The sequence below is a fragment of the Bison bison genome, unplaced genomic scaffold (assembly GCF_000754665.1).
Source record: "Bison bison bison isolate TAMUID 2011002044 unplaced genomic scaffold, Bison_UMD1.0 scf7180017864530, whole genome shotgun sequence".
Lineage (NCBI taxonomy): Eukaryota > Metazoa > Chordata > Mammalia > Artiodactyla > Bovidae > Bison > Bison bison.
The window spans coordinates 6,099,306-6,121,245 of NW_011495080.1; the positions used below are offsets into that span (position 1 = coordinate 6,099,306).

A 21,940-nucleotide genomic window follows, 5' to 3' on the forward strand; every position below is an offset into this window, starting at 1 on the left:
AAGAGCCTCTTGGTGAAAGTGAAAGAGGAGAGTGAACAAGTTGGCTTAAAGCTCAACATTCAGAAAACAAAGATCATGGCATCTGGTCCCATCACTTCATGGGAAATAGATGGGGAAAAAATGGAAACAGTGTCAGACTTTATTTTTTTGGGCTCCAAAATCCCTGCAGATGGTGATTGAAGCCATGAAATTAAAAGACGCTTACTCCTTGGAAGGAAAGTTATGACCAATCTAGATAGCATATTCAAAAGCAGAGACATAACTTTGCCAACAAAGGTCCATCTAGTCAAGGCTATGGTTTTTCCAGTAGTCACGTATGTATGTGAGAGTTGGACTGTGAAGAAAGCTGAGTGCTGAAGAATTGATGATTTTGAACTGTGGTGTTGGAGAAGACTCTTGAGAGTCCCTTGGACTGCAAGGAGATCCAATCAGTCCATCCTAAAGAAGATCAGTCCTGGGTGTTCTTTGGAAGGACTGATGCTAAAGCTGAAACTCCAATACTTTGGCCACCTCATGCGAAGTGTTGACTCATTGGAAAAGACTCTGATGCTTAGAGGGACTGGGGGCTGAGGGAAAGGGGACGACAGAGGATGAGATGGCTGGATGGCATCACCGACTCGATGGACATGAGTGTGAGTGAACTCGAGAGTTGGTGATGGACAGGGAGGCCTGACATGCTGCGGTTCATGGGGTCGCAAAGAGTCAGACACGACTGAGCGACTGAACTGAAATGAATGGGTAGTATCCACGGGAGGGGCAAAGGACAGAAGATCTGCTACATACAATATTTTAAAGCATTTCATTTTCAACTGCTAAAAAGTGACTGAATGCCAGGAACTTTAACCATTCTTGAAAAATGGACTCAGAAAGAAAAATTAATCAAACAGATCAGCCAACAAAATCATATGCTAGTCAGGAACACATTTTGGAAGGACACTTGTCTGCGAAAACCCAGAGTAAGAATTGTACAACATACAACTATTATTGCCAACCTGTTATTTTTATAGTTTTGCCAAGAAATTACAATGATAATCATTCAACTCTACTATTTTTTCCATTAGCATCTTTAAAACTTGAAATAGAACAGATAAAGGGAAATCAAGTAAAATATTTTATCTGACAGCTGACTCACATTTTTTTTTCCTTTGATTTACCTAATAGGAGATTACCAGAATTTGTAATACAAGGAAACCTTATAGGGAGAATAAAAACATAAAGTTATTTCAATTTCTGAGGAAGATACTTTTTTGCATTCATCAACTAATCTGAACTCTGTTTTTGCTTCATGATCCAATGCACCTACATTTTCATTATTATTACTTTAAGACAGGAAAAAAATAATTTTCAGAATTGCCACAGAAATATGAGTTTCCCTTGTGGCTCAGACAGTTAAAGAATCTGGCTGTAATGCGGGAGACCCGAGTTCAATCCCTGGATTGGGAAGATCCCCTGGGGAAGGGAATGGCTACCCACTCCAGTATTCTTGCCTGGAGAATTCCATGGACAGAGGAGCCTGGCATGGTTCCAAAGAGGTGGACACAACTGAGCGACTTTCACAGAAATATGAATTTTAACAAAAACAGATTTCCACAAATTCTCTGTTAGAATATTTTCAGCTTCAAGTAACAGGAAATCTGAATAATTATACATTAGTTCATAAAATAAATTTTTGCAAGTAGATAGTTCCAGAATGGTTTCAGCAATTCAACCAAATAATAATGCTAGGTTATCATTCTTAGAATTCTCTTGGCTTTCCATTCAAGTTGCCAGTACCAGCTCTAAGCATCACATTATTTTATAGAGTATTCAAACCAGAGAGGGAAAGGACTCTTTCAGCATTTGTTTTCTTCTGGAAAATAGTGTATGCCAATGTCCTCCTGGAGCCTTCCTTGTGCTCACTGGCCAGAAGTGTATCACGTGGAAGGCAGGGAAAATGAAATAATCTGGCAAAGGATAAAAATGACTATTTCAGAATAATCACTATTCAACTCCTGGGGTTGGACAACTTGTCAGTAAACAAAATTATGGTTTGGTTAACAAGAGCTAATGATTATAGGGTAGTAACTGACAGTGTCTGCCACATTCTTTTCTTCTAAATCTGGGACATTTAAAGTGTTGAATGAGATCCTACTCAGTTTCAGTAGTAGCTCCAGTTTAAAATTTCTACTATTTACTTTCATTGAAATTTATTGTGTTAGTTTTAGGCGTACAGCATAGTGACTCTTTTTTTTGCAGATTATATTCCCTTATGTGCTGTGTCCTCAGTCATGTTCAACTCTTTCTGAGCCCATGGACAATAGCCTACCAAGCTATCCTGTCCATGGGATTTTTCAGGCACAAATACTGGAGTGGCTCACCATTTCCTTCTCCAGGTAGCCCATTATGGGTTATTATAACATATTGGGTACAATTCCTTGTGTTATACAGTAAATCCCTGTTGCTTATGTGTTTATAAACAGTAGTTTGTATCTGTTAATCCCTTATTCTTAATGTGTCCCTCCTTCCTCCTCTCTTTAGGTAGCCACAAGTTCATTTTCTATATATATTCATTTATATTATTTTTTTAGGTTCCACATACAAGTGATATTATATACTATTTGTCTTCCTCTGACAAGTCACTAATCATTATATTCTCTAAGTCCAACCATGTTGCTGCAAATGGCAGTATTTCATTCTTATTTTATGGCTGAGAGGAGCCTGGTAAGCTACATACAGTCCATGCGGAAGCAAAGAGTCGGATACGACTGAGCAACTAACCCACAAAAATATTTATACACACACACAGACACAGTGAGCCATCTTCTTAGGTCAACTGTCTGTTGACGGGCACTTGGGTTACAATCATGTCTTGGCTACTATAAATAGTGTTGCTATTAACATTGGGGTTCATGTATCTTTGCAAATTAAAGCTTTTACTTTTTCCAAATATACACCCAGGAGTGGAACAGCTGGGTCACATAACAGTCCTATCTTTAGCTTTTAAAGTAACCTCCATATTGTTTTACATAGTGGGTGCACTGATTTACATTTCCACCAACAAAGTACAAGGATTCCCTTTCCTCCACATCCCCTCCAACATTTGCTATTTGTAGACATACTGACGATAGCTATTCTGACAGGTGTGAGGCAATACCACACTGTGGTTTTGATTTGCATTTCTCTAATAATTAGCGAGGCTGTGAATCTTTTTGGGCTTCCCTGGTGGCTCAGACGGTAAAAAATCAGGAGACTTGGGTTTGATCCCTGGGTTGGGAACATCCCCAGAAGACGAAAATGGCTACTCATGTCAGTATTCTTGCTTGCAGAATTCCACGGACAGAGGAGCCTGGCAGGCTACAGTCATGGGGTCACAGAGTCGGACACAACTGACTGCCAGTTAGCCATGAGAATGTCTTCTTTGGAAAAATTCCTATTCAGGTCTTCTGCCCACTTTTTGATTGGGTTGTTTTTCGACACTGAGTTGTATGAGCTGTTTGCATATTATGGATATTAATTTCTTGTTAGCTCCATCACTTGCAAATCTGTTCTCTCATTCTGTAGATCCTTTCATTTTGTTGACCATTTCCTTTGTTATGCAAAACCTTTTAAAATGTCATTCAGTTCAGTTGCTCAGTCATGTCAGACTCTTTCCAACCCCATGAATCACAGCACACCAGGCCTCCCTGTCCATCACCAACTCCCAGAGTTCACCCAAACTAATGCCCATCGAGTTGGTGATGCCATGCAGCCATCTCATCCTCTGTCATCCCCTTCTCCTCCTGCTCTCAATCCCTCCCAGAAGCATCAGGGTCTTTTCCAATGTGTCAACTCTTCGCATGAGGTGGCCAAAGTATTGGTGGCCAAAGTATTGGAGTTTCAGCTTTAGCATCAGTCCTTCCAATGAACACCCATTAGGCCCCATTCACTTTTATTTCTTCTGCCTTGAGAGTAATCTAAGAAAATATTGTTAAGATGTATGTCAGTGTTGCACCTATGTCTTCTAGGAGTTTTATGGTGTCATCATACATTTAGGTCTTTAAACCATTTTGAGTTTATTTCTGTATACGGATGAACTTGAGTTTATTTTTGGACAAGGGAATGTTTTAATTTCATTGTTTTACACATAGCTGTCCAGTTTTCCCAATACCACTTGTTGAAAAGACTGTCTTTTCTCCACTGTATATTCTTGCCTCCTTTGTTGTAGATTAACTGATCATAAGTATGTGGGTTTATTTCTGGGTTTATTTCTGGGCTTCCTTTTCTGTTCTGTTGATCTGTTCTGTGTGAATACCATGCTGTTTTGATTACCGCACTTTGTAGTATGTCTGAAGTCTGGAAGGGTTATACTTCCAGCTTTGTCCTTCTTAGGATTACTTTGGCAATTCTGGGTCTTCTGCAGTTCCACATAAATTTTTGGATTTTATTAGAACTATTATTTTACCTGAATCTGGGTTTCTACCACTCATTATTTGCTTTCTGTAAAATTCCAACTAGCTTTTGACACCCAACAATGTAGTATTTATTAATCTATCTCAGTTGCATGAAGTTACAAAGAATTCATCTCATTGAATAGATCAAACATAACTGGTTAGCTACTGGTGGATAAGGTTGTTTCTGGATTTCTTAACTCTTACAAACAATGTCACATTAAGTATATCTGTATAACTTACTTTTATGCATCTTGTACATGTGTGAGCAGGGTAAATTCTGGAAAAAAATGCTTGGTCAAAGAGTATATGTATTTTATATTTTATTAGATAACAACATTCAGTGAGTGATCCTTTAATTTACATTTTAAAAATTATGAATGGAGCTGAGCATTATACAAAAGTAAATCTGTCAGCTACTTGAATTTTTTTCTTTGAACTATCTAGTTCTATCATTTGTCACTGTTCTACTAGAAAAGTATTCCTTTTTTTATTGATTTGTAAGAGTCATTTGTTTAAAAAGTAGGACATTAACCTTTGTCTCAGTTCCCAGTTTGTCATTTATCATTTGACATTTAAATATTTTTATAATAATATTTGCAAAAAAAATCAAACAAGTTTCTTTTTTTTTTACAGCTTCTGGGTTTTCCATCATGGTTGGAAAGGCTTCTCCATCCTAAATTATTAAAAGCAATTAGACTTATATTTTTATTTGTTAAATATAAAACTTAAGTCTACTGAGAATTTTTTTTGTGATATATAGACATCAATTAGAGTCAGGATTTTGCGTTTTGCTTGTCAGGTCTTAAGCGACATCTCAGTGCCATTTATTGCATAATCTATTTTCCTTCTCTGACTGGCAATGCCACTTTACCATATACTAAATTCTCATATGTAATTAGGTATACTTTATAGTGTCTGCTGCATTCCATTCCATTAATCTGCACAAAATTGTAGCTTTCTAAATACTTGCTAATATTATATTATCTTTCATTTTCAAAACTGTCTTTAGTGTTCTTGAATGTTTGTTTTTACAGGTGAACTTTAATGACCTAAATCTTTATTTTTTCACTTTTGGCTGCACTGGTTCTTTGTTGTTTTATGCAGCCTTTCTCTAGTTATGGCAAGGGGTGGCTATGCTTCCTTGTGGCGCACAGGTTTCTCATGGCAGTCGCTTCTCTTGCTGTGGAGCACAGGCTCTAGGCGCACGGGCTTCAGCAGTTGTAGCACACAGGCTCAGTTGTGGCTTGCAGGCCCTAGAGAGTGGGCTCAATAGTTATGGTACATGGGCTTAGTTGCTCTCAGCATGTGGAATCTTTCCAGACCAAAGATTGAGCCCATGTCCCCTACACTGGCAGGCTGATTCTTATCCATTGCTCCATCAGGAAAGTCCCATATGACCTAAATTTTATATTGAAAACATGAAATATCTTTATAAGCTTATAACGAGCAAAAACACCCCTGCAAGAGTGAAAGGGGGAAGTTATGGAAAGTTATTACCACCGGTAATGTTGAGAAGAAAAATGGCAGAATAATGGCACACCTAATACAAAAGATGCTAAACAGAAACCAATGAAGTCTAGTTACATTAAAAATAGGCACTCCCATCCCCTAGCTCAGTAACTAATCTGTGTAAATGACAGCAAAACATTAGCTTCAGAGTCTTCTCTATACTGCTGAACTGGCCTTATTTAGTTAACTGTTATGAGTAAAAGGGTCAAAAATATAGGGACTTACACAAACACACACAAAGATTAAAGAAAAACAAAAGACCAATGTCAATAAGCACATTCCCAGGCTGAAAATCTGTAAGATTTTGCATTTAAAGTTTTCATGAAAATATGTTTACAGATAAATCAAATCTTGCAGACATGATTAACACAGCCCTCATTTTTTATTTTCACAGCCTGATAACGGCAAAAAGGAACAAAATTTAACTGTCAAAATTTTGGAGCTAGATGATAAGCCTTTAAGATAAACTGGTCCAATCCCCTGTTTTCAGATGAACAATCAGGTCCAGAGAAACTACACAATGTTGCCAAAGCTACAGAAGGATGAGTGGCAGACCCAGATGAAGAAAGATCAGATCCTCTGATTCTGAATTCACTATTCTTTCAATTATAACAATCTGCCACTATGGTTAAGACAGAATGGTGTAAACACTGGCAGATGTGGGAAAATAAGAGTCGACAGAATTTAAGGAACACAACAAGTAAACACACTAATTACTATATAATAGGAACTAGATGTTTGTAAGAGTTCTGTATCATCAATGCCCTATTTAGTATCCGGCAAATGTTGAAGACACAATATATGTTTGTTACCTTGAATAAAAAAAACAGATATGAGAAAGTAGTTCCATTATTGTCAGCTGAGTTTCTAGAGCAAACCATAAAGTTCTGGTTGTGTGACAGATCTTCTAAACATAATTTTCAATTAGTGTTAAATAGAGCTTACATATGGGAAGTCTGCTAAACCCCCTGTGTTCACAGACCTATTGCCAAAAGTTATGCAGAAATAAACTCAAATTTTTGATGTGCTGAATTTTGATGTAATTATGTATGTGTTAGACACAATACCAGTAAATCCTTTTTTTCCTAAGCAGCTGTCAATCCACTGATCTAAATTGTAATTTCCTTCTAAGGAAAACACAGAACTGTTATACTCTAGTTAAAAAAATGAGACCTGACAAAAAAAAAAGTTGATGTTTCTTTAGATCTTAAAATGCTAAATCTGAGTTAATTCATTTAAGTAATTATAAATAGCAATCATTTAAGATTTTATAGTATCTGACACAATAAGAAATTACAACAAGAAGCAGTAATTTTACAACTAGATATACTATCTCTAAATTGGTGGTCTCAACAGTTCATATAAATTTCTTCTATGACTGTAAACAATCCAATTTGAAGCTCACATAAAAGCAGTTTTAATCAAATAACTCACATTACTGAATCACAGAAACATAGCAATTATGTGTTAAGTCCATCTCAAATTATACTAATTAACTATAATAAAACAAGTTTAGAAGAACAGTTAATAGAATGTTTAAGTGAACTACAGAGCATCCATATAATAAAATTGGTATTTGCTAAGAATACTTAATAATACAGAAGTTTAAATAGTACTCTGTCTTGTCCTTAAAAGGACTTTGAATGGCTTACAAAATAAGTAATTATCTAGCAAGATAAAATTAAAATTTAAACAGACTTTTAAAAATCAGCTAAAAGTAACTCTATGAGAGGACAATACATACACCATAGTTCTGACATGAGGTCTTCTAATTGGTCTAACTCAAGCCAGTGAAAAAAATTTTAGACTAAGAGTACTGAAAAGATTGAATACTCTTTAAAAAATCCTGAATAAAGTCTGTGCATTTCAGTAGCTTTTTTTTTTTTTTTTTGAGGTTCTGAAAAGCAGAGTCAAGATTATATTGCCAGATGAATGTTCAGAATCATGTTAACAACTAAGGTTAAAACGATATGCTCTAATCCCTAACCTGGGTTTGAGAAGTTAAAGAATTTCAGGAGACAATGCTCTATAAACTAAGATCTGGAAGATGAGCAAAAATCAGCTACACTTTGGAGGTAGGAGGAAAGAGTGACTTAGGTAGGGAGAACACTATGGGAAAAAACTCAAAGGCATGAAAAAATATGCCATAGATAATTAATATTCAGTGGTCATGAAAAAAAGAATTGGTGCCAAGGTGAGGGTGGATATCAAGAACAGGGAACTAAGCTGAGGCATATCGTAAAAGAATCTGTGAGTTAGGCTGAGTTTAGACTTAATCTGAGGACAAAGAAGAACAATTTAAAAAAAACCATGGTAAGCAAGGGAGAGAAAAATGATCAGGTTTATATTTTTAAAAGATTTTCTGGGAATCCTGGGGTGGTCTAGTGATAAGGACTTGGAGCTTTCACTGCTGGGGGTCTGGGTTCGATTTCTGGTTCAGGAACTAAGATCCCACAAGCTGTGTCGCATGGCCAAAAATAAGGGTATTTTCTTATCTTATTAGTATTAATCAAAAGGTAAGGTGTTAATCTACTTCTTTTTCTTCCCTATGCACAACTATAAGATCCATGACGTTAGAGCTCTCATTTATAGTTTTATCCCTAGTGCTTAGATTATCTGGCACCTAGAATGTGACCAAAAGATATGTGTTGAATAAATGTTAAAGTACACGGTTCTGTACTTAATTGGTAACACAGAAACAGTTGCATTCTGCTCAAAGTGTGAAGAATGGGTTAGGGGAGGGATGGGATACACAGGAAGAAGAATACTAGAGACAGAGGTCAAACAGGTGTTGGCAGTCCAAACTAGTGAAATAGCAATGAGAACAGAGAGAAGATGGAGGCAAAACTAATATGACTTGATTACTGGATAGATCAATGAACCTGTAGGCAGTACTGACATACACTTGTGAAAACTGAGGTACCCAACAATAACACCAGCCCAAACTAGTGTCAATCCACTTCTACTCCTAGAGTGGCTATAAATGAGATACCATTTTACTTAAAATATAATTTGGGTCACTTATAGGCATGCAAAATAAGGTGTAACATTAAGTAACCTGTCCACACTTACTTGATTAAGGACTCAGATAGGCTCTGGAGAGCTAGAAGAGTGATTCTTAACCCTGGCCACTATTTAGAAGCCCCTCTTAAGGGAGGAGTGGAGGATGTACCAGGATGACAGACAGAGAGAAAAAAGAGGACTTAAAGAAGGGAACAGAGAAGAAGGGGAAAATGGGAAGGAAGAGAGAGGAGTAAAGGAAGGAGGGATGGAAGGAAGTGACCTAAGGAAAGGAGAAAGGGAGAGATGGAAAAAATAAGAAAGAAAAATGGAAAGAAAGTAATTTCAGTTTCACTCTAATATGCCAGCAGAGCCACTGAAGTTTCACAATTCTAAGTAATAATGGCAACAGTTTTAGGCAGGTTCTAACCAGATGCTCAACTCTGCCATAAAAATCTTCAGTTAAAGGATGTACACATGGCCTGTTGAACACATAACCTTTGGACAATGCAATTTACAGGCATACTGTCAACATTAAACACTTGGAAAATGTACATTTAGACAAAAGAATGATATTTTCAAAACTTTAATCAGATCAAAACCCTAGCATTCATTTTCAGCAACATGGATGGACCTAGAGATTATCATTTGAACTGAAGTAAATCAGACAGAGAAAGACAAAAATCCTAAGATATCACTTACATGTGGAACCTGAAATACGACACAAACAAACTTATTTACAAAACGGAAACAGGTTCACAGACAAAACAAACTAATGGTTACCAAAGCGGAAAGGATGGGGGTGGAGGGATAAAGTAAGTATTTGGGATTAGTAGATACAAATTACTATATGTAAAATAGACAAATAACAAGGTCCAACTGTATAGTACAGAAAACTTTACATTCAGTAACTTATAATAAACTACAATGGAAAAGAATCTGAAAAAGAGCATATATATATACACATAAATATGTATACACATTCAGTTCAGTTCACTCGCTCAGTCGTGTGTGACTCTTTGGGACTCCAGGGACTGCAGCACGCTAGTTTCTATAGTATGTGTGTATTCTTGGCAAGAGGTGGCAAGAATACGCACATACTATAGAAAATTAAATCAACTGTATGCCAGAAACTAACAGAACACTGTAAAGCAACTATACTTCAATTGAAACAACAACAAAAAAGCCCTTAGCATTAAACCTTTCAATAACCTTCTATATTATTTAGGGGAAAAAAAAACAAATTTCTTGTATTTGTATTATACAAGGCACTGAATAATCAGACTTAACTATTTCTCCAACTCACGTGACATAACCTGCCTCACCTTTGATATGCAATAGCTCCCTCTGCTTTGGGAACACATTAAATTCTTTTGTGCTTTGAAATCTTCGTACATGCACTTCTCTCAGTTCATAACACAGTTCTTCCTAATTCTGTTTCTCGTCTGAAATCTTAAAGATTGCCTCCTCGGAAACAGTTTCCCAACCTATTCTATTTAAGTGGGTCCTCTCATGTTACTCACTATTATAGCATTCAATTTTTTTTCTTCCCAGTACTTAGAAAGCAAGTGTAGGCCTCTCTTCACTAAAATGCGTCCTTTGAGAGAAGGGATCTTGTCCTCTAGTCCACAGCTATGAACCTAAACATACTTGGCACATATAAGGCACTGAAATATATTGGGAGAAAGGGAAGGAGAAGGCCAAACTTAGATGTTAGTAGATGATCAACAATTACTATTACATTAACAAAAAAACTTGCCTGCATTGTGGGATAATTCACCACAAAGCAATAAAAAAATTAAAGAACCCATAGCAATATTGGTGATTTTCATTTTATAAAAGTTGATTAAAGCAGTAATTAAGCAATAAATCCACTTATCTTTTGGTAATAAAACCATAACGACAAAAAAATACCACAATTTAATGTAAGTTTAAAAACAGTACTGTCAGTCACTCAGTCGTATCTGACTCTTTGCGACCCCATGGACTATAGCACACCAGGCTCCTCTGTTCATGGGATTTCCCAGGCAAGAATACTGGAGTGGGTTGCCATTCCCTTCTCCAGGGGCAGAATATAAAATTGTGCTAAATTTTATAAAATAAATAAGCTTAAAAAGACTAGAAGGAAATACATTAATAAAATGTTAACAGATTATGTCTGAATGGTTTGATAGTTTCTTTTTTACATCTTTCTGTATTTTTCAAATTCTCTACAACAAGCATATTATTACTCTTATAATCAAAACAAAATTGAACAAAAAGAACAATTATGGCCATTCATTGCTGGCCCTAAAGCTAGCCATAGCAATGAATGAAATATACTGAACAATTCTGCAAATTACTAATAACAATTTACTTTTAAAATATTCAAATGATAGTCATTAAAGCCTATTTATTGTCATAGTGCATTTTTTTTGCTCAATCTTTACCACTATCACTTTGTCATTTTTTCCTTTTAATCTTGGGGAGTACTTTAGTATGGTCAAGGAAAAAAAAACCTTTGCACCTCAAAAAAACAAACAAAAACCTTCTTTGCACCTCAACTTCTAAACCCTTGCTGTATCATTATCTAGTTGTATATTAATAAGATAGTACTTCACTAAGTTTAATTTTTCTCATCTAGTAAATGAGACTAATACTACCAATTAGAACTCTTGGTATAGTTCTAATAATACTATTGGTATTGCCATGCTTAGTAACTGGCATTTAGGGTCTAAATAAAGAATAGCCATTAGGAAATCAACTCTGAATATTCATCAGAAGACCTGATGCTGAAGCTGAAGCTCCAATACTTTAGCCACCTACTGTGAAAAGCTGACTCACTGGAAAAGACCAACAGTCAAAAGATCGAGGGCAGCAGAAGCAGGTGGCAGAGAATGAGATGGCTGGATAGCATCATTGACTCAATGGACGTGAGTTTCAGCAAACTCAGAGAGAGAGTGAAGGACAGGGATGGCAAGCTGCAGTTCATGGGGTCACAACGAGTTGGACACGACTTAGCAACTGAACAACTATAATCCATCAGAACATTACTTACTAGATGGATTATAAGCACTCTGAGAGACCATGATCATCTCATTCCAGTGTATCCCTAGTTCAGCATAAGCCAGCATGTAGAAGTTTTTAACACATACCTATCGAATCAATAACTATTTTCCACTACCTGTTTTTCAGGCAGAGCTGTGTCAGAATTGTAGGGGATTACTACTTCCATCTTCTTAGTAATTTTAATGGAAAATTAGATTAAGTTTTAAAAGCTAGAGGAAATCAAAGATTAAATCATATACCTCCACATTATCCTATGGTAGTAGAAAATAAATGAGTAAACAAGATAGACAATTTTAGACATGATAAATAATGTTATTAGTCATTCCTTAGAATTTCTATGGAATTTCAGTCCATGGAATTCTCCAGGCCAGAATACTGGAGTGGGTAGCTGTTCCCTTCTCCAGGGGATCTTCCCAACCCAGGTCTCCCACACTGCAAGCAGATTCTTTACCAGCTGAGCCACAAGGGAAGCCCATTTCTTTCCATAGTTTTATATAATATCAGCACCTACTGCCTTCTTGTTATAGCAGACAAAGAATTTTACTACACTGATGCTATCTTCCCACTAAATTTTATCCCAATTTTTGGTTAAATTGATTTTAGTTTTTGCATTATTATGAAGAGGGGAATACTGCTCATTGTAGAGCCAAAAACTGTACTATGATGATGTCTGCTTTTTAAAAATATTTTCTTTTCCCACTGTGTTCCTATCCTCTTACATCAGATATTATTTACCGATTAATACCTTTTTATTCCAATTGCTCAAACATCTATTTAGTCTACTTTTATCTTTTATCTACTTTTAGTCAATACCACTTTTTGGTGAGGAGGAGAGGTCTATTTTCCTGTGTCCTCCTGTTCCAATATGTACTGGGCGCTCATACATTGGCTGTGCAGGCATCATGTTGGGACGGCCCTTCACTGCTTTCCTGTGTTAGATTCTCTTTTCCTCAATTCTCAGAATGTTTTCTTTTTAACTACTTTTACTCCCTTTTGTTAGTATATATGACGTACTAACTTCCGAAAAACAGTGCATAAAAGATGATCATTTTTTAAATCTTGTGTGGCAGACACTGTTAATTGCATGATCCAACAGCCATTTCCAAATCCCTTACTCTGTAGACTATACAAAGGCTGGAAAAGCTAAATGCTTGCTTTCCCAGACTCTCCTGAAGCCAGGTCTCACAGTTCCAGTCAATGAAATGTCAGTAGGGAGCTTTCTGGGCACATTTGGCTCTCCTTCCTTTTTTCCTATACGGAAGGAAGGCATGATGTTAGAGCTGTGTTAGTCAACTTGCCACCATGAGGTTCAGTTCAGTTCAATCGCTCAGTCACTTCAAACTCTTTGCGACCCCATGAACTGCAGCATGCCAGGCCTCCCTGTCCATCACCAACTCTGGGAGTTCACCCAAACTCATGTCCATCGAGTCGGTGATGCCATCCAGCCATCTCATCCTCTGTCGTCCCCTTCTCCTCCTGCCCCCAATCCCTCCCAGCATCAGAGCCTTTTCCAATGAGTCAACACTTCGCATGAGGTGGCCAAAGTATTGGAGTTTCAGCTTTAGCATCAGTCCTTCCAAAGAACACCCAGGACTGATCTTCTTTAGGATGGACTGGTTGGATCTCCTTGCAGTCCAAGGGACTCTCAAGAGCCTTCTCCAACACCACAGTTCAAAAGCATCAATTCTTCAGCACTCAGCTTTCTTCACAGTCCAACTCTCATATCCATACATGACCACTGGAAAAACCAAAGCCTTGACTAGACAGACCTTTGTTGGCAAACTAATGTCTCTGCTTTTGAATATGCCATCTAGGTTGATCATAACTTTCCTTCCAAGGAGTAAGTGTCTTTTAATTTCATGGCTGCAATCACCATCTGTAGGGATTTTGGAGCCGCCAAAAATAAAGTCTGACACTGTTTCCACTGTTTCCCCATCTATTTCCCATGAAGTGATGGGACCAGATACCATGATCTTTGTTTTCAGAATGTTGAGCTTTAAGCCAACTTGTTCACTCTCCTCTTTCACTTTCATCAAGAGGCTTTTGAGTTCCTCTTCACTTTCTGCCATAAGGGCTGTGTCATCTGCATAGCTGAGGTTATTGATATTTCTCCCTGCAATCTTGATTCCAGCTTGTGCTTCTTCCAGCCCAGCGTTTCTCATGATGTACTCTGCATATAAGTTAAATAAGCAGGGTGACAATATACAGTCTTGACGTACTCCTTTTCCTATTTGGAACCAGTCTGTTGTTCCATGTCCAGTTCTAACTGTTGCTTCCTGACCTGCATATAGGTTTCTCAAGAGGCAGGTCAGGCGGTCTGGTATTCCCATCTCTTTCAGAATTTTCCACCGTTTATTGTGATCCACACAGTCAAAGGTTTTGGCATAGTCAATAAACCAGTTAAAAATAGAAAAACATATCAAAAAGAACCTGAGAGCATTTATGACATTTCCTAAGTCACTACATCAGTTCCAGATTATCTACATCTGGATTTCTCGTCCTGTGAGACAAAAGATTCCCGATTTGTTTAAGCCATTCTCTTGGTTTTCTACTACCTACAAACACACACATACCCCATTGATAAACCTGGTATATCTGAAAATACCATTTCTTCCCTCGTTTCCTTGCTGTTTGGCTAGAAATAGAATTCCAGGTTGATGATACTTTTCCCTCAGAATATTTAAGACCTTGTTTTCCCTTATGGCTTCCAATGTTGCTGAAAATTTCTAGCATTCTAAGACCTATTTCTTTGAATGTGACCTCATTTTACACTGGTAGCTTTTCAGATATTCTTTTTATGACTGATATGTAAAATTCCACAATGAGCAATGATGTGTCATCTGACTGAGAAGGTTTTTGTTTTTATTTTTTTTTTTAAATTCAAGGTATTGACATCCAAAAGGGGCCATTTATAATCTGCAGACCAATACTTTTCAGTTTAGGGAAATTGTCTGTTAGTCCTTCGTTTTATAATCTAGTCTTGCACATTCTCCTTGCTCTCCATAGTTAGAGAAACTATTATTAGTTTAACACCAGACCTCTTACACTGACTTTCTAAGGTCCTTATTTTCTCCAATTTCCACCATCTCTGTCTCTTTGTCTATTTCTCAGGAGATGTCTTACAATTCTACTACTTTTAACAAAATTTATTTCCAAAAGGTCTTTCTTAGTCTCTGATCTTTCATTGTATCCTATTATTGTTTTATGGATGCAATATCCTTTTCTCTAAGAAAACTGATCTTGATCATTAACTGTCAGTTCATTTACAGTGAAGAAATAAAGTTTAACTGAAAATAGCATGTATAGAACGGGGAACACCGTAGGGGAACTGGGCCATGAAAGTAACCACTGTACAGGGGGCTAGCCAGAAAGATAAGACATCTTAGTGGGGGCAGGTACCCCAAACAACAGTATCTGGAAAACTTTTCTATGACACCACTTATTTCCTCTAGAGAAGGTGACACTAAACTTCTGTAGGAGACACACACCTAGAATCCTAAGAGCAGGGAAAGGGTTAGAAGTTCCACTATTCAGTACATGGACTTAATTGTCCTATTTTACACCCTGTTCTCTCTGCCTCCACAGAGCCTCTATTTCTCCAGGATATGAAGTTCTAGCCTCTGCCCAATAGGAAGTATGGGAGAAAGATCCTGAGGGTCACACTGCCTCGCATGTACTTTTTTATTACGGTGTTAGTTTTTTTTTTTTTTAATTCTTCCTAAATATAAGCAACTATTATAAATATATATATAATAAATAATAAAAGGAAAAGCAAAAACAGATAAAAGGAAAAGCAAGCTAATCTAATTTCTTACCCTAATGCTCTAATTAGGCACTTTAAAGCACTGAGTCTTAAACAAATATCATTATTCTGTGTATACTAAATGCAGGCAAAGTGACTACTAAGCAGGGTAACTATGTACGTTATCCAAAATAAGACTTTTGAGAATGAATGGGACACTATTAATAATTATGTATAAACTGGGATTATCTCAGGCAAACTAATCACCTTATTATCAGGAGAATAACTTTCTGGATGCTGAGAGTATAAAGTTATAAGGCATTACCAATGAACGATGTGAAATCTTCCCTCAAGAACAAAGACATACTCTACTATATGTGTCTAAAATATAAGTCACCTGAGTGAAAATGGAAGGTGGAAAGAACTAGCAAATATAGGATCATGCAGTTTTTAAAAGGTATTAATTCTTATAATCACCCTTAACAAGCACACATATAAATAATCCCTTGACAAATTTGCATAGTCTTTCTGTTAAAGGGACTCATCATAATAATAATTCATATAGCATTTTTAAATAGGTTGAATTAAATAATTTAGCTGGTAGAGAATTTTTTTCCTCTTATTCAGAATTACTTTGGTTAAAGAAATGGGAAAAGCATTAAGAATGGTTAGAAAGAAAAGCTAATGGGTTATAGTCTTCTACCTGAAATAATTAAGACATGAAAGAAGAATCACTAATTGCCTTTACCCATTCCAGAGTCTTTCTTGGTACCATCTGATATTATGTCTACATGATCAGAATCCACATCATAACTAAAGAAATCATTCAAATAGGTCTTCGAGCGCTGGCCACCAAATACATATAAGCAACGATTTTTCTGTAAAATAAAAAAAAAAAATGGGAAAGAAGAAAAAAAGTCATTTTCACAAAGAATTCAGAATAATTCTTTTAAAATTTAAATGTCTAGAGAAGTAATTTATGAGAGATTCCATGCAATGAAGTACTTACTGTACTGGTATAAAGTGGAAAAGGAAGCTCTGCATATACTGCTAAGGGATAATCACTAGGATATCCTACTGAAGTTAAAAACAAAAAACAAAAAACCCAAGGTGCAGAGTAATGTATATAGGGTACTACCTCTGTGTATGGAAGGAGAAAAAGGAATGTGTGTTGTGTCTGTTTCTTTCTTCAAGAAGAAACAAAGGAAAACTAGTAATAACATAATTAGCTACAGGGAAAGAAACAGAACAGACAGGGAAAATAACCATATCTCTCCATACATACTCAACAGCATACTGACAGTTTTGCCTTGAGAACTATGTAAATGTTTTTCCTTAATTAGAAAATAAAAGTAAAAGAAAAAATAATGTCTGAAATTTGGGGGAAAAAAACAAGTAAGCCTATATACAAAACCTATATACAAAGATACAATTGGACAGAGACACATGATCATGCAGACAAGTAGTAGTTTTTCTAGTGATTTTAATTCTCGCTTTTTGACTACCCATCCCTAGTGGGCTATCTCCTAAACAGAAAAATAATCAGAAAGAAATCTTAAACAGCATTCAGTGATTCTATTAGTTTTGCTATCCAGTAAGCTATTATAGAAAGAGCAAGTAACTGTAAGTAACATATCATCATCAGAAGTAGGATTTTAACTATAAAGTTTCACAAAAACAAAGATATAAAATTTTAAATTCTATAATCTTAAATTTAACTTGGACATATCAGTATAAACTCATGATTTTTTTTTTCTATTACTAAAAAAGACATATGTGTGTGTATATATGCAAAGGTATACTGGAAGATGGGTACTCCCACTGGTCAAAGATGCAGAAAAATTAGGGAATCAAAAAGAATGACGATAGCAAGTTAAATACACCAAATACATAAAAATCCATGAGTTTATAATAATTCTTATGAAAAACTCATTGGTAAATTTTGGAGCCTCAGCTCATTAAAATGAAAAGACAATAGAGGAAAAGAATCAAAATATTTATATTACCTATCCTGTGTGGTTTACCATTAGAGTAGCCAATTAGTTAACGAGGATAAGTTTTTATAGCAGAATCAGTTAATAAATAAAGAAAAAGGTAATTAGAAAAATGTCCACTTATCAAACCCTACTAAAATCTAGTCTATGATTATAGACTACAGTGAGTGCTAAAACCACTAGATAAAAAGTTGACAGGAAACTTAATAACTGATCAATCAGGTTGACAACACCTAAACCCACCTGAACAATTTTAACACCACCGCAGTTGTGACAACTAGACATTAAATGCTCTTTACAGATCAGCTGTGAAGTATACTTGCAACTCCCCTTTTGGCCCACCCAAAAAAGGAGAGGAATCTAAAATTAAGCCTCCAGATCTAAACACCAGCTAACAGGAAATATGGAAAACAGAGGATCATGTTAAATGATACTATGATAAAAATCAGTCAAACTGAGAACATGGGAAATTCCAAAGCACACATGAGACTTACTTAAACAAATAAGCAGTATACAGAGGGTGAAAAAAAAAGGAAGGGGGAGTACTCTTATGGATTAAAAGAAATTTAAGAGCTAACAACCAAATGCAATACACAGACCTTTTCTGGATCTTGACTTAGATAAACCAACTATGAAAAGTGTTTTTCAGCATGGCAGGGGAAAAATGAGTGCAGTATTAAACAATATAAAGAAATTGTTTTTACTTTGGTTGGGTTTCATAACCATACTCGGAGAAGGCAATGGCACCCCACTCCAGTACTCTCGCTTGGAAAATCCCATGGACGGAGGAGCCTGGTGGGCTGCAGTCCATGGGGTCGCTGAGTCGGACACGACTGAGCGACTTCACTTTCACTTTTCACTTTCATGCATTGGAGAAAGAAATGGCAACCCACTCCAGTGTTCTTGCCTGGAGAATCCCAGGGATGGGGGAGCCTGGTAGGCTGCCGTCTATGGGGTCGCACAGAGTCGGACACAACTGAAGTGACTTAGCAGCAGCAGCATAACCATACTACAACTATGTTTTAAAAAGTCTTTATCTGTTAGTGACACACTATGGTATTTATAGTTGTAATTATATAATGTCTGGAATTTTCTTTAAAATACCCAACACAATAAAATTTAAGAATAGACAAAGAATAATAGTAATTGTTGAAACTGGTAAATAAGTACGTAGGAATTTATTATACTGTTCTGTCCACTTTGGTATATGTTAAACATCTTTCATAGTATATTTTTAAAGTTTTGTTCATAGCAGGAGCCCATGTTTTCATTATAACACTTGAAAAAAATTAAATGTTTGTATATTGGTTTTTGCTGATAAATTTGAATTCCAATTCTATAAAGTCAATTCTTAATTCTTTGCACTTAATGGAGAGTAGCAGAGGGGAAAATAAGAACAGATAATAAAATCAACCTTCCAGATACTAAGAGAAAACAGTAAGTAGAAAGGTATGTAAGAAAGAGAAATAGTTACAACATATAAGCAGTGAAGTCAGTCATAAAAGTGCTGAGATAACTACTTAGGAATTATTAGGCTGATAGGAAATATAATTAGCAAACAGTTCACCGATAAAGGTAGTTTTGTTTTTCCTTATCATTGTCAACACTTATTTATTTCTAATGAAAAGTTTTGCTCTCTTACTGAAGAATTAGATTGCACCACTTCTTTTTCTATTGAGAGATACATGACAGAATAACATAAGACAATGTAAAGAATATTCTTACTGAGTGGAAGAGCATGCAGTGTCCTATCCGAGACTGGATGTCCTCAGGACCAGCATTACAGGAGTCCTCTCGAAGAAGTTTCCAGGTTTGACATTGACAGTTGAAAGCAAACAATCCACTGAACTGCGGTTCGCTGGCTCTGCTGTCGTCTACACTGCCATTACATGTCAAAATCCTACCACCAAAGGTGTAGATCATGTGTTTTTCCGAGTCCATACACATCTACAGAACAAGGCAACAGGTTGAATAGCTTTAGACTGCTCCTGTCATATGAGTTAAAATTAAACCAATGTGTGCAGTTTTAGAATCTAAAAAAACTAAATATTGTCTTAATAATATCAAATACCATCCTTGATTATTATATGCACTTATTAATTTATATTAAAATCCTGCTCTGCTCACCACGTGGAAGAGATTCAGGATGGATTTCAAAATACCTTTCCAGGTTTCCTTTTTTTTTCCCCCCAGTGAGAATAAAATATGTTGGGTTAAGGAGTTTTATGCTTTCTCGAGCTGCATAATTTTTACCAAATCAACCAATAATAATTTAGTTACTGATTTAATACTGAACATACTCTGTGGGAAAACAGTGATCACATCCTCCTTATAAAAACTCCCTTTTTTCCATTCTAGTTCGTGCATGCTTAGTTGCTTCAGTCGTGTCCGACTTTGAGACTTTATGGACTGTAGCTCGCCAGGCTCCTTTGTCCATGGGATTCTCCAGGCAAGAATACTGGATTGGATTGCCATGCCCTCCTCCAGGGGATTTTCCTGACCCAGGGATTGAACTCACATCTCTTATGTCTCCTGCATTGGCAGGGCGGGTTTTTTTTTTTTTTTTACCACTAGTGCCACCTGAGAAGCCCTTTCCATTCTAGGCAAGCATTCCATTCCTCTTGCTACCGTTTAATAAAAGAGAAGATATGTGAATAAGAGTGATGTAGCTTATTCATCATTTTGCATTTATTTTACAAAATTCTCCCAGTTATGTTTTTACCAAAACAAACATACGAAAAGACAATTGCAGCAATCCGTCTTTGGGCTGACTTCTATGGCATGATGAATCTGGCCTCCTTTTAACACAATATGTAAATTTAATTTTCTTTGAGGTACGTCAAGCAATTCATCCTCAAAAGCCAACCCTGACTCTTCCATTCTTTCAACTCAAGATTGTTTTTACAAAAATATCTCTGGGAAAACAGCCATTGGTCACAGGACAATAAATAAGAAACAAATTCTATTTCAAAGAATACATAAGTACAAGTTGGTAATCAGAGACTGAATACAAGTGGCATAAATGCTTAATAATAAATTTAATATTCAATAATATTCAATAATAATAAAACATCTTGTTGTTGCTAAAGCACAAATACTAGGCATTATATGTTCAGTTCTTTCCGCCTATCAAAGTACTTCTGCTGTTTATTACTGGTATTGTTTTTAACAAAAAAACTAAATAATTATAAAGCTTATTTTAAAATTACTATTTCATCTTAAAAAGAAACAATTCTAGTCTAGCACCTCCAAATCTTTACCTACCACTAAAGATTCACTCACTTGCCATTTCCCAGGTTTCTGGCAGACTTCTACAAATTAAGATGAAAATCTGTAATTCCCAGGGGTGAAATCTTGGGGAGCACGGTTCAAAAACTATGATGTCAAAGTTTTCATGTCCCTGGTACTCAGAAGAAAAGTGATCCTATGCTTTAATCTTAAATGATTATATCATGAAAAGCAATCCATCATATCCAAGCAATCCAACTCTATCATGAAAAGCAATCCATACATTGCTGAGGGACACACATAGAGTGAGCGTATTTTCATTTTCTTTCACAGAGTCATACTCATTTTGTTCAGTCCCTGTTATCTAGCCCTTATGGTTCTACTTCATATGACTACAAAGGGCATTTCTCTTTCCTTTGGGGGATATTTAACTTTCTTTTTGATATGGCTATTCTCATTTGTTATCAGAGAAACATAAACATCTTTATTTGGTAGCTCTTTCTTGCACAGCAGGCCAAACTCAAAGACAGAGGAAGATACTGCAGTAGCTTGATGATTCTTTCTCATATCTTAGAACAAACAGGACACAAAATAGAAATAATTTTATTCCTTTAGCTTGGTTGTTCCCTGTAAGATACCTAGTTTCAATGAGAGTCTATTTTCAGATAACAAGTTTTAATCACTCCAGGAAACTTTGCTGTTTATCAGTTTATGGTTTCCTTTTAATTTTTTATCTCTGAAAAATGTTTTGAAAATCCAATGGCTTATTAAAACTATGCAATCCACAGTATCTCTTCCCTCAAGAAATCTTGAGTCTACTCTGTCAGGATAGATATTTAATTTCTAAAATCAAATAAATAATGGATAGCCACTTATTCCTCACACCTATCCCCAATTGTTTTTTTAATTTGAAAGTATCTTATTTTACTTTATTACATGAACACAAGGTTGGCTAGGGTTAGGGTGAGTTCAAAATTAATTTCTTCCTCACAAAATCTGAAGAAATTATT

General features: G+C 36.1%; 1 protein-coding gene across 5 annotated transcripts in view; it reads right to left on the reverse strand.

The window, feature by feature from the left end:
• MKLN1 (muskelin 1, intracellular mediator containing kelch motifs) overlaps positions 1–21,940 on the reverse strand; it is a 386,334-nt gene that overhangs the window by 40,793 nt on the left and 323,601 nt on the right. For all 5 annotated transcript variants that reach the window (XM_010831658.1, XM_010831662.1, XM_010831660.1 and 2 more), the window contains 2 exons: positions 19,428–19,649; positions 16,457–16,586 (listed from right to left, as the gene is read on the reverse strand). In XM_010831658.1, the coding sequence (XP_010829960.1) occupies positions 16,457–16,586; positions 19,428–19,649 (352 nt within the window). The remainder of the gene's footprint in view (positions 1–16,456; positions 16,587–19,427; positions 19,650–21,940) is intronic.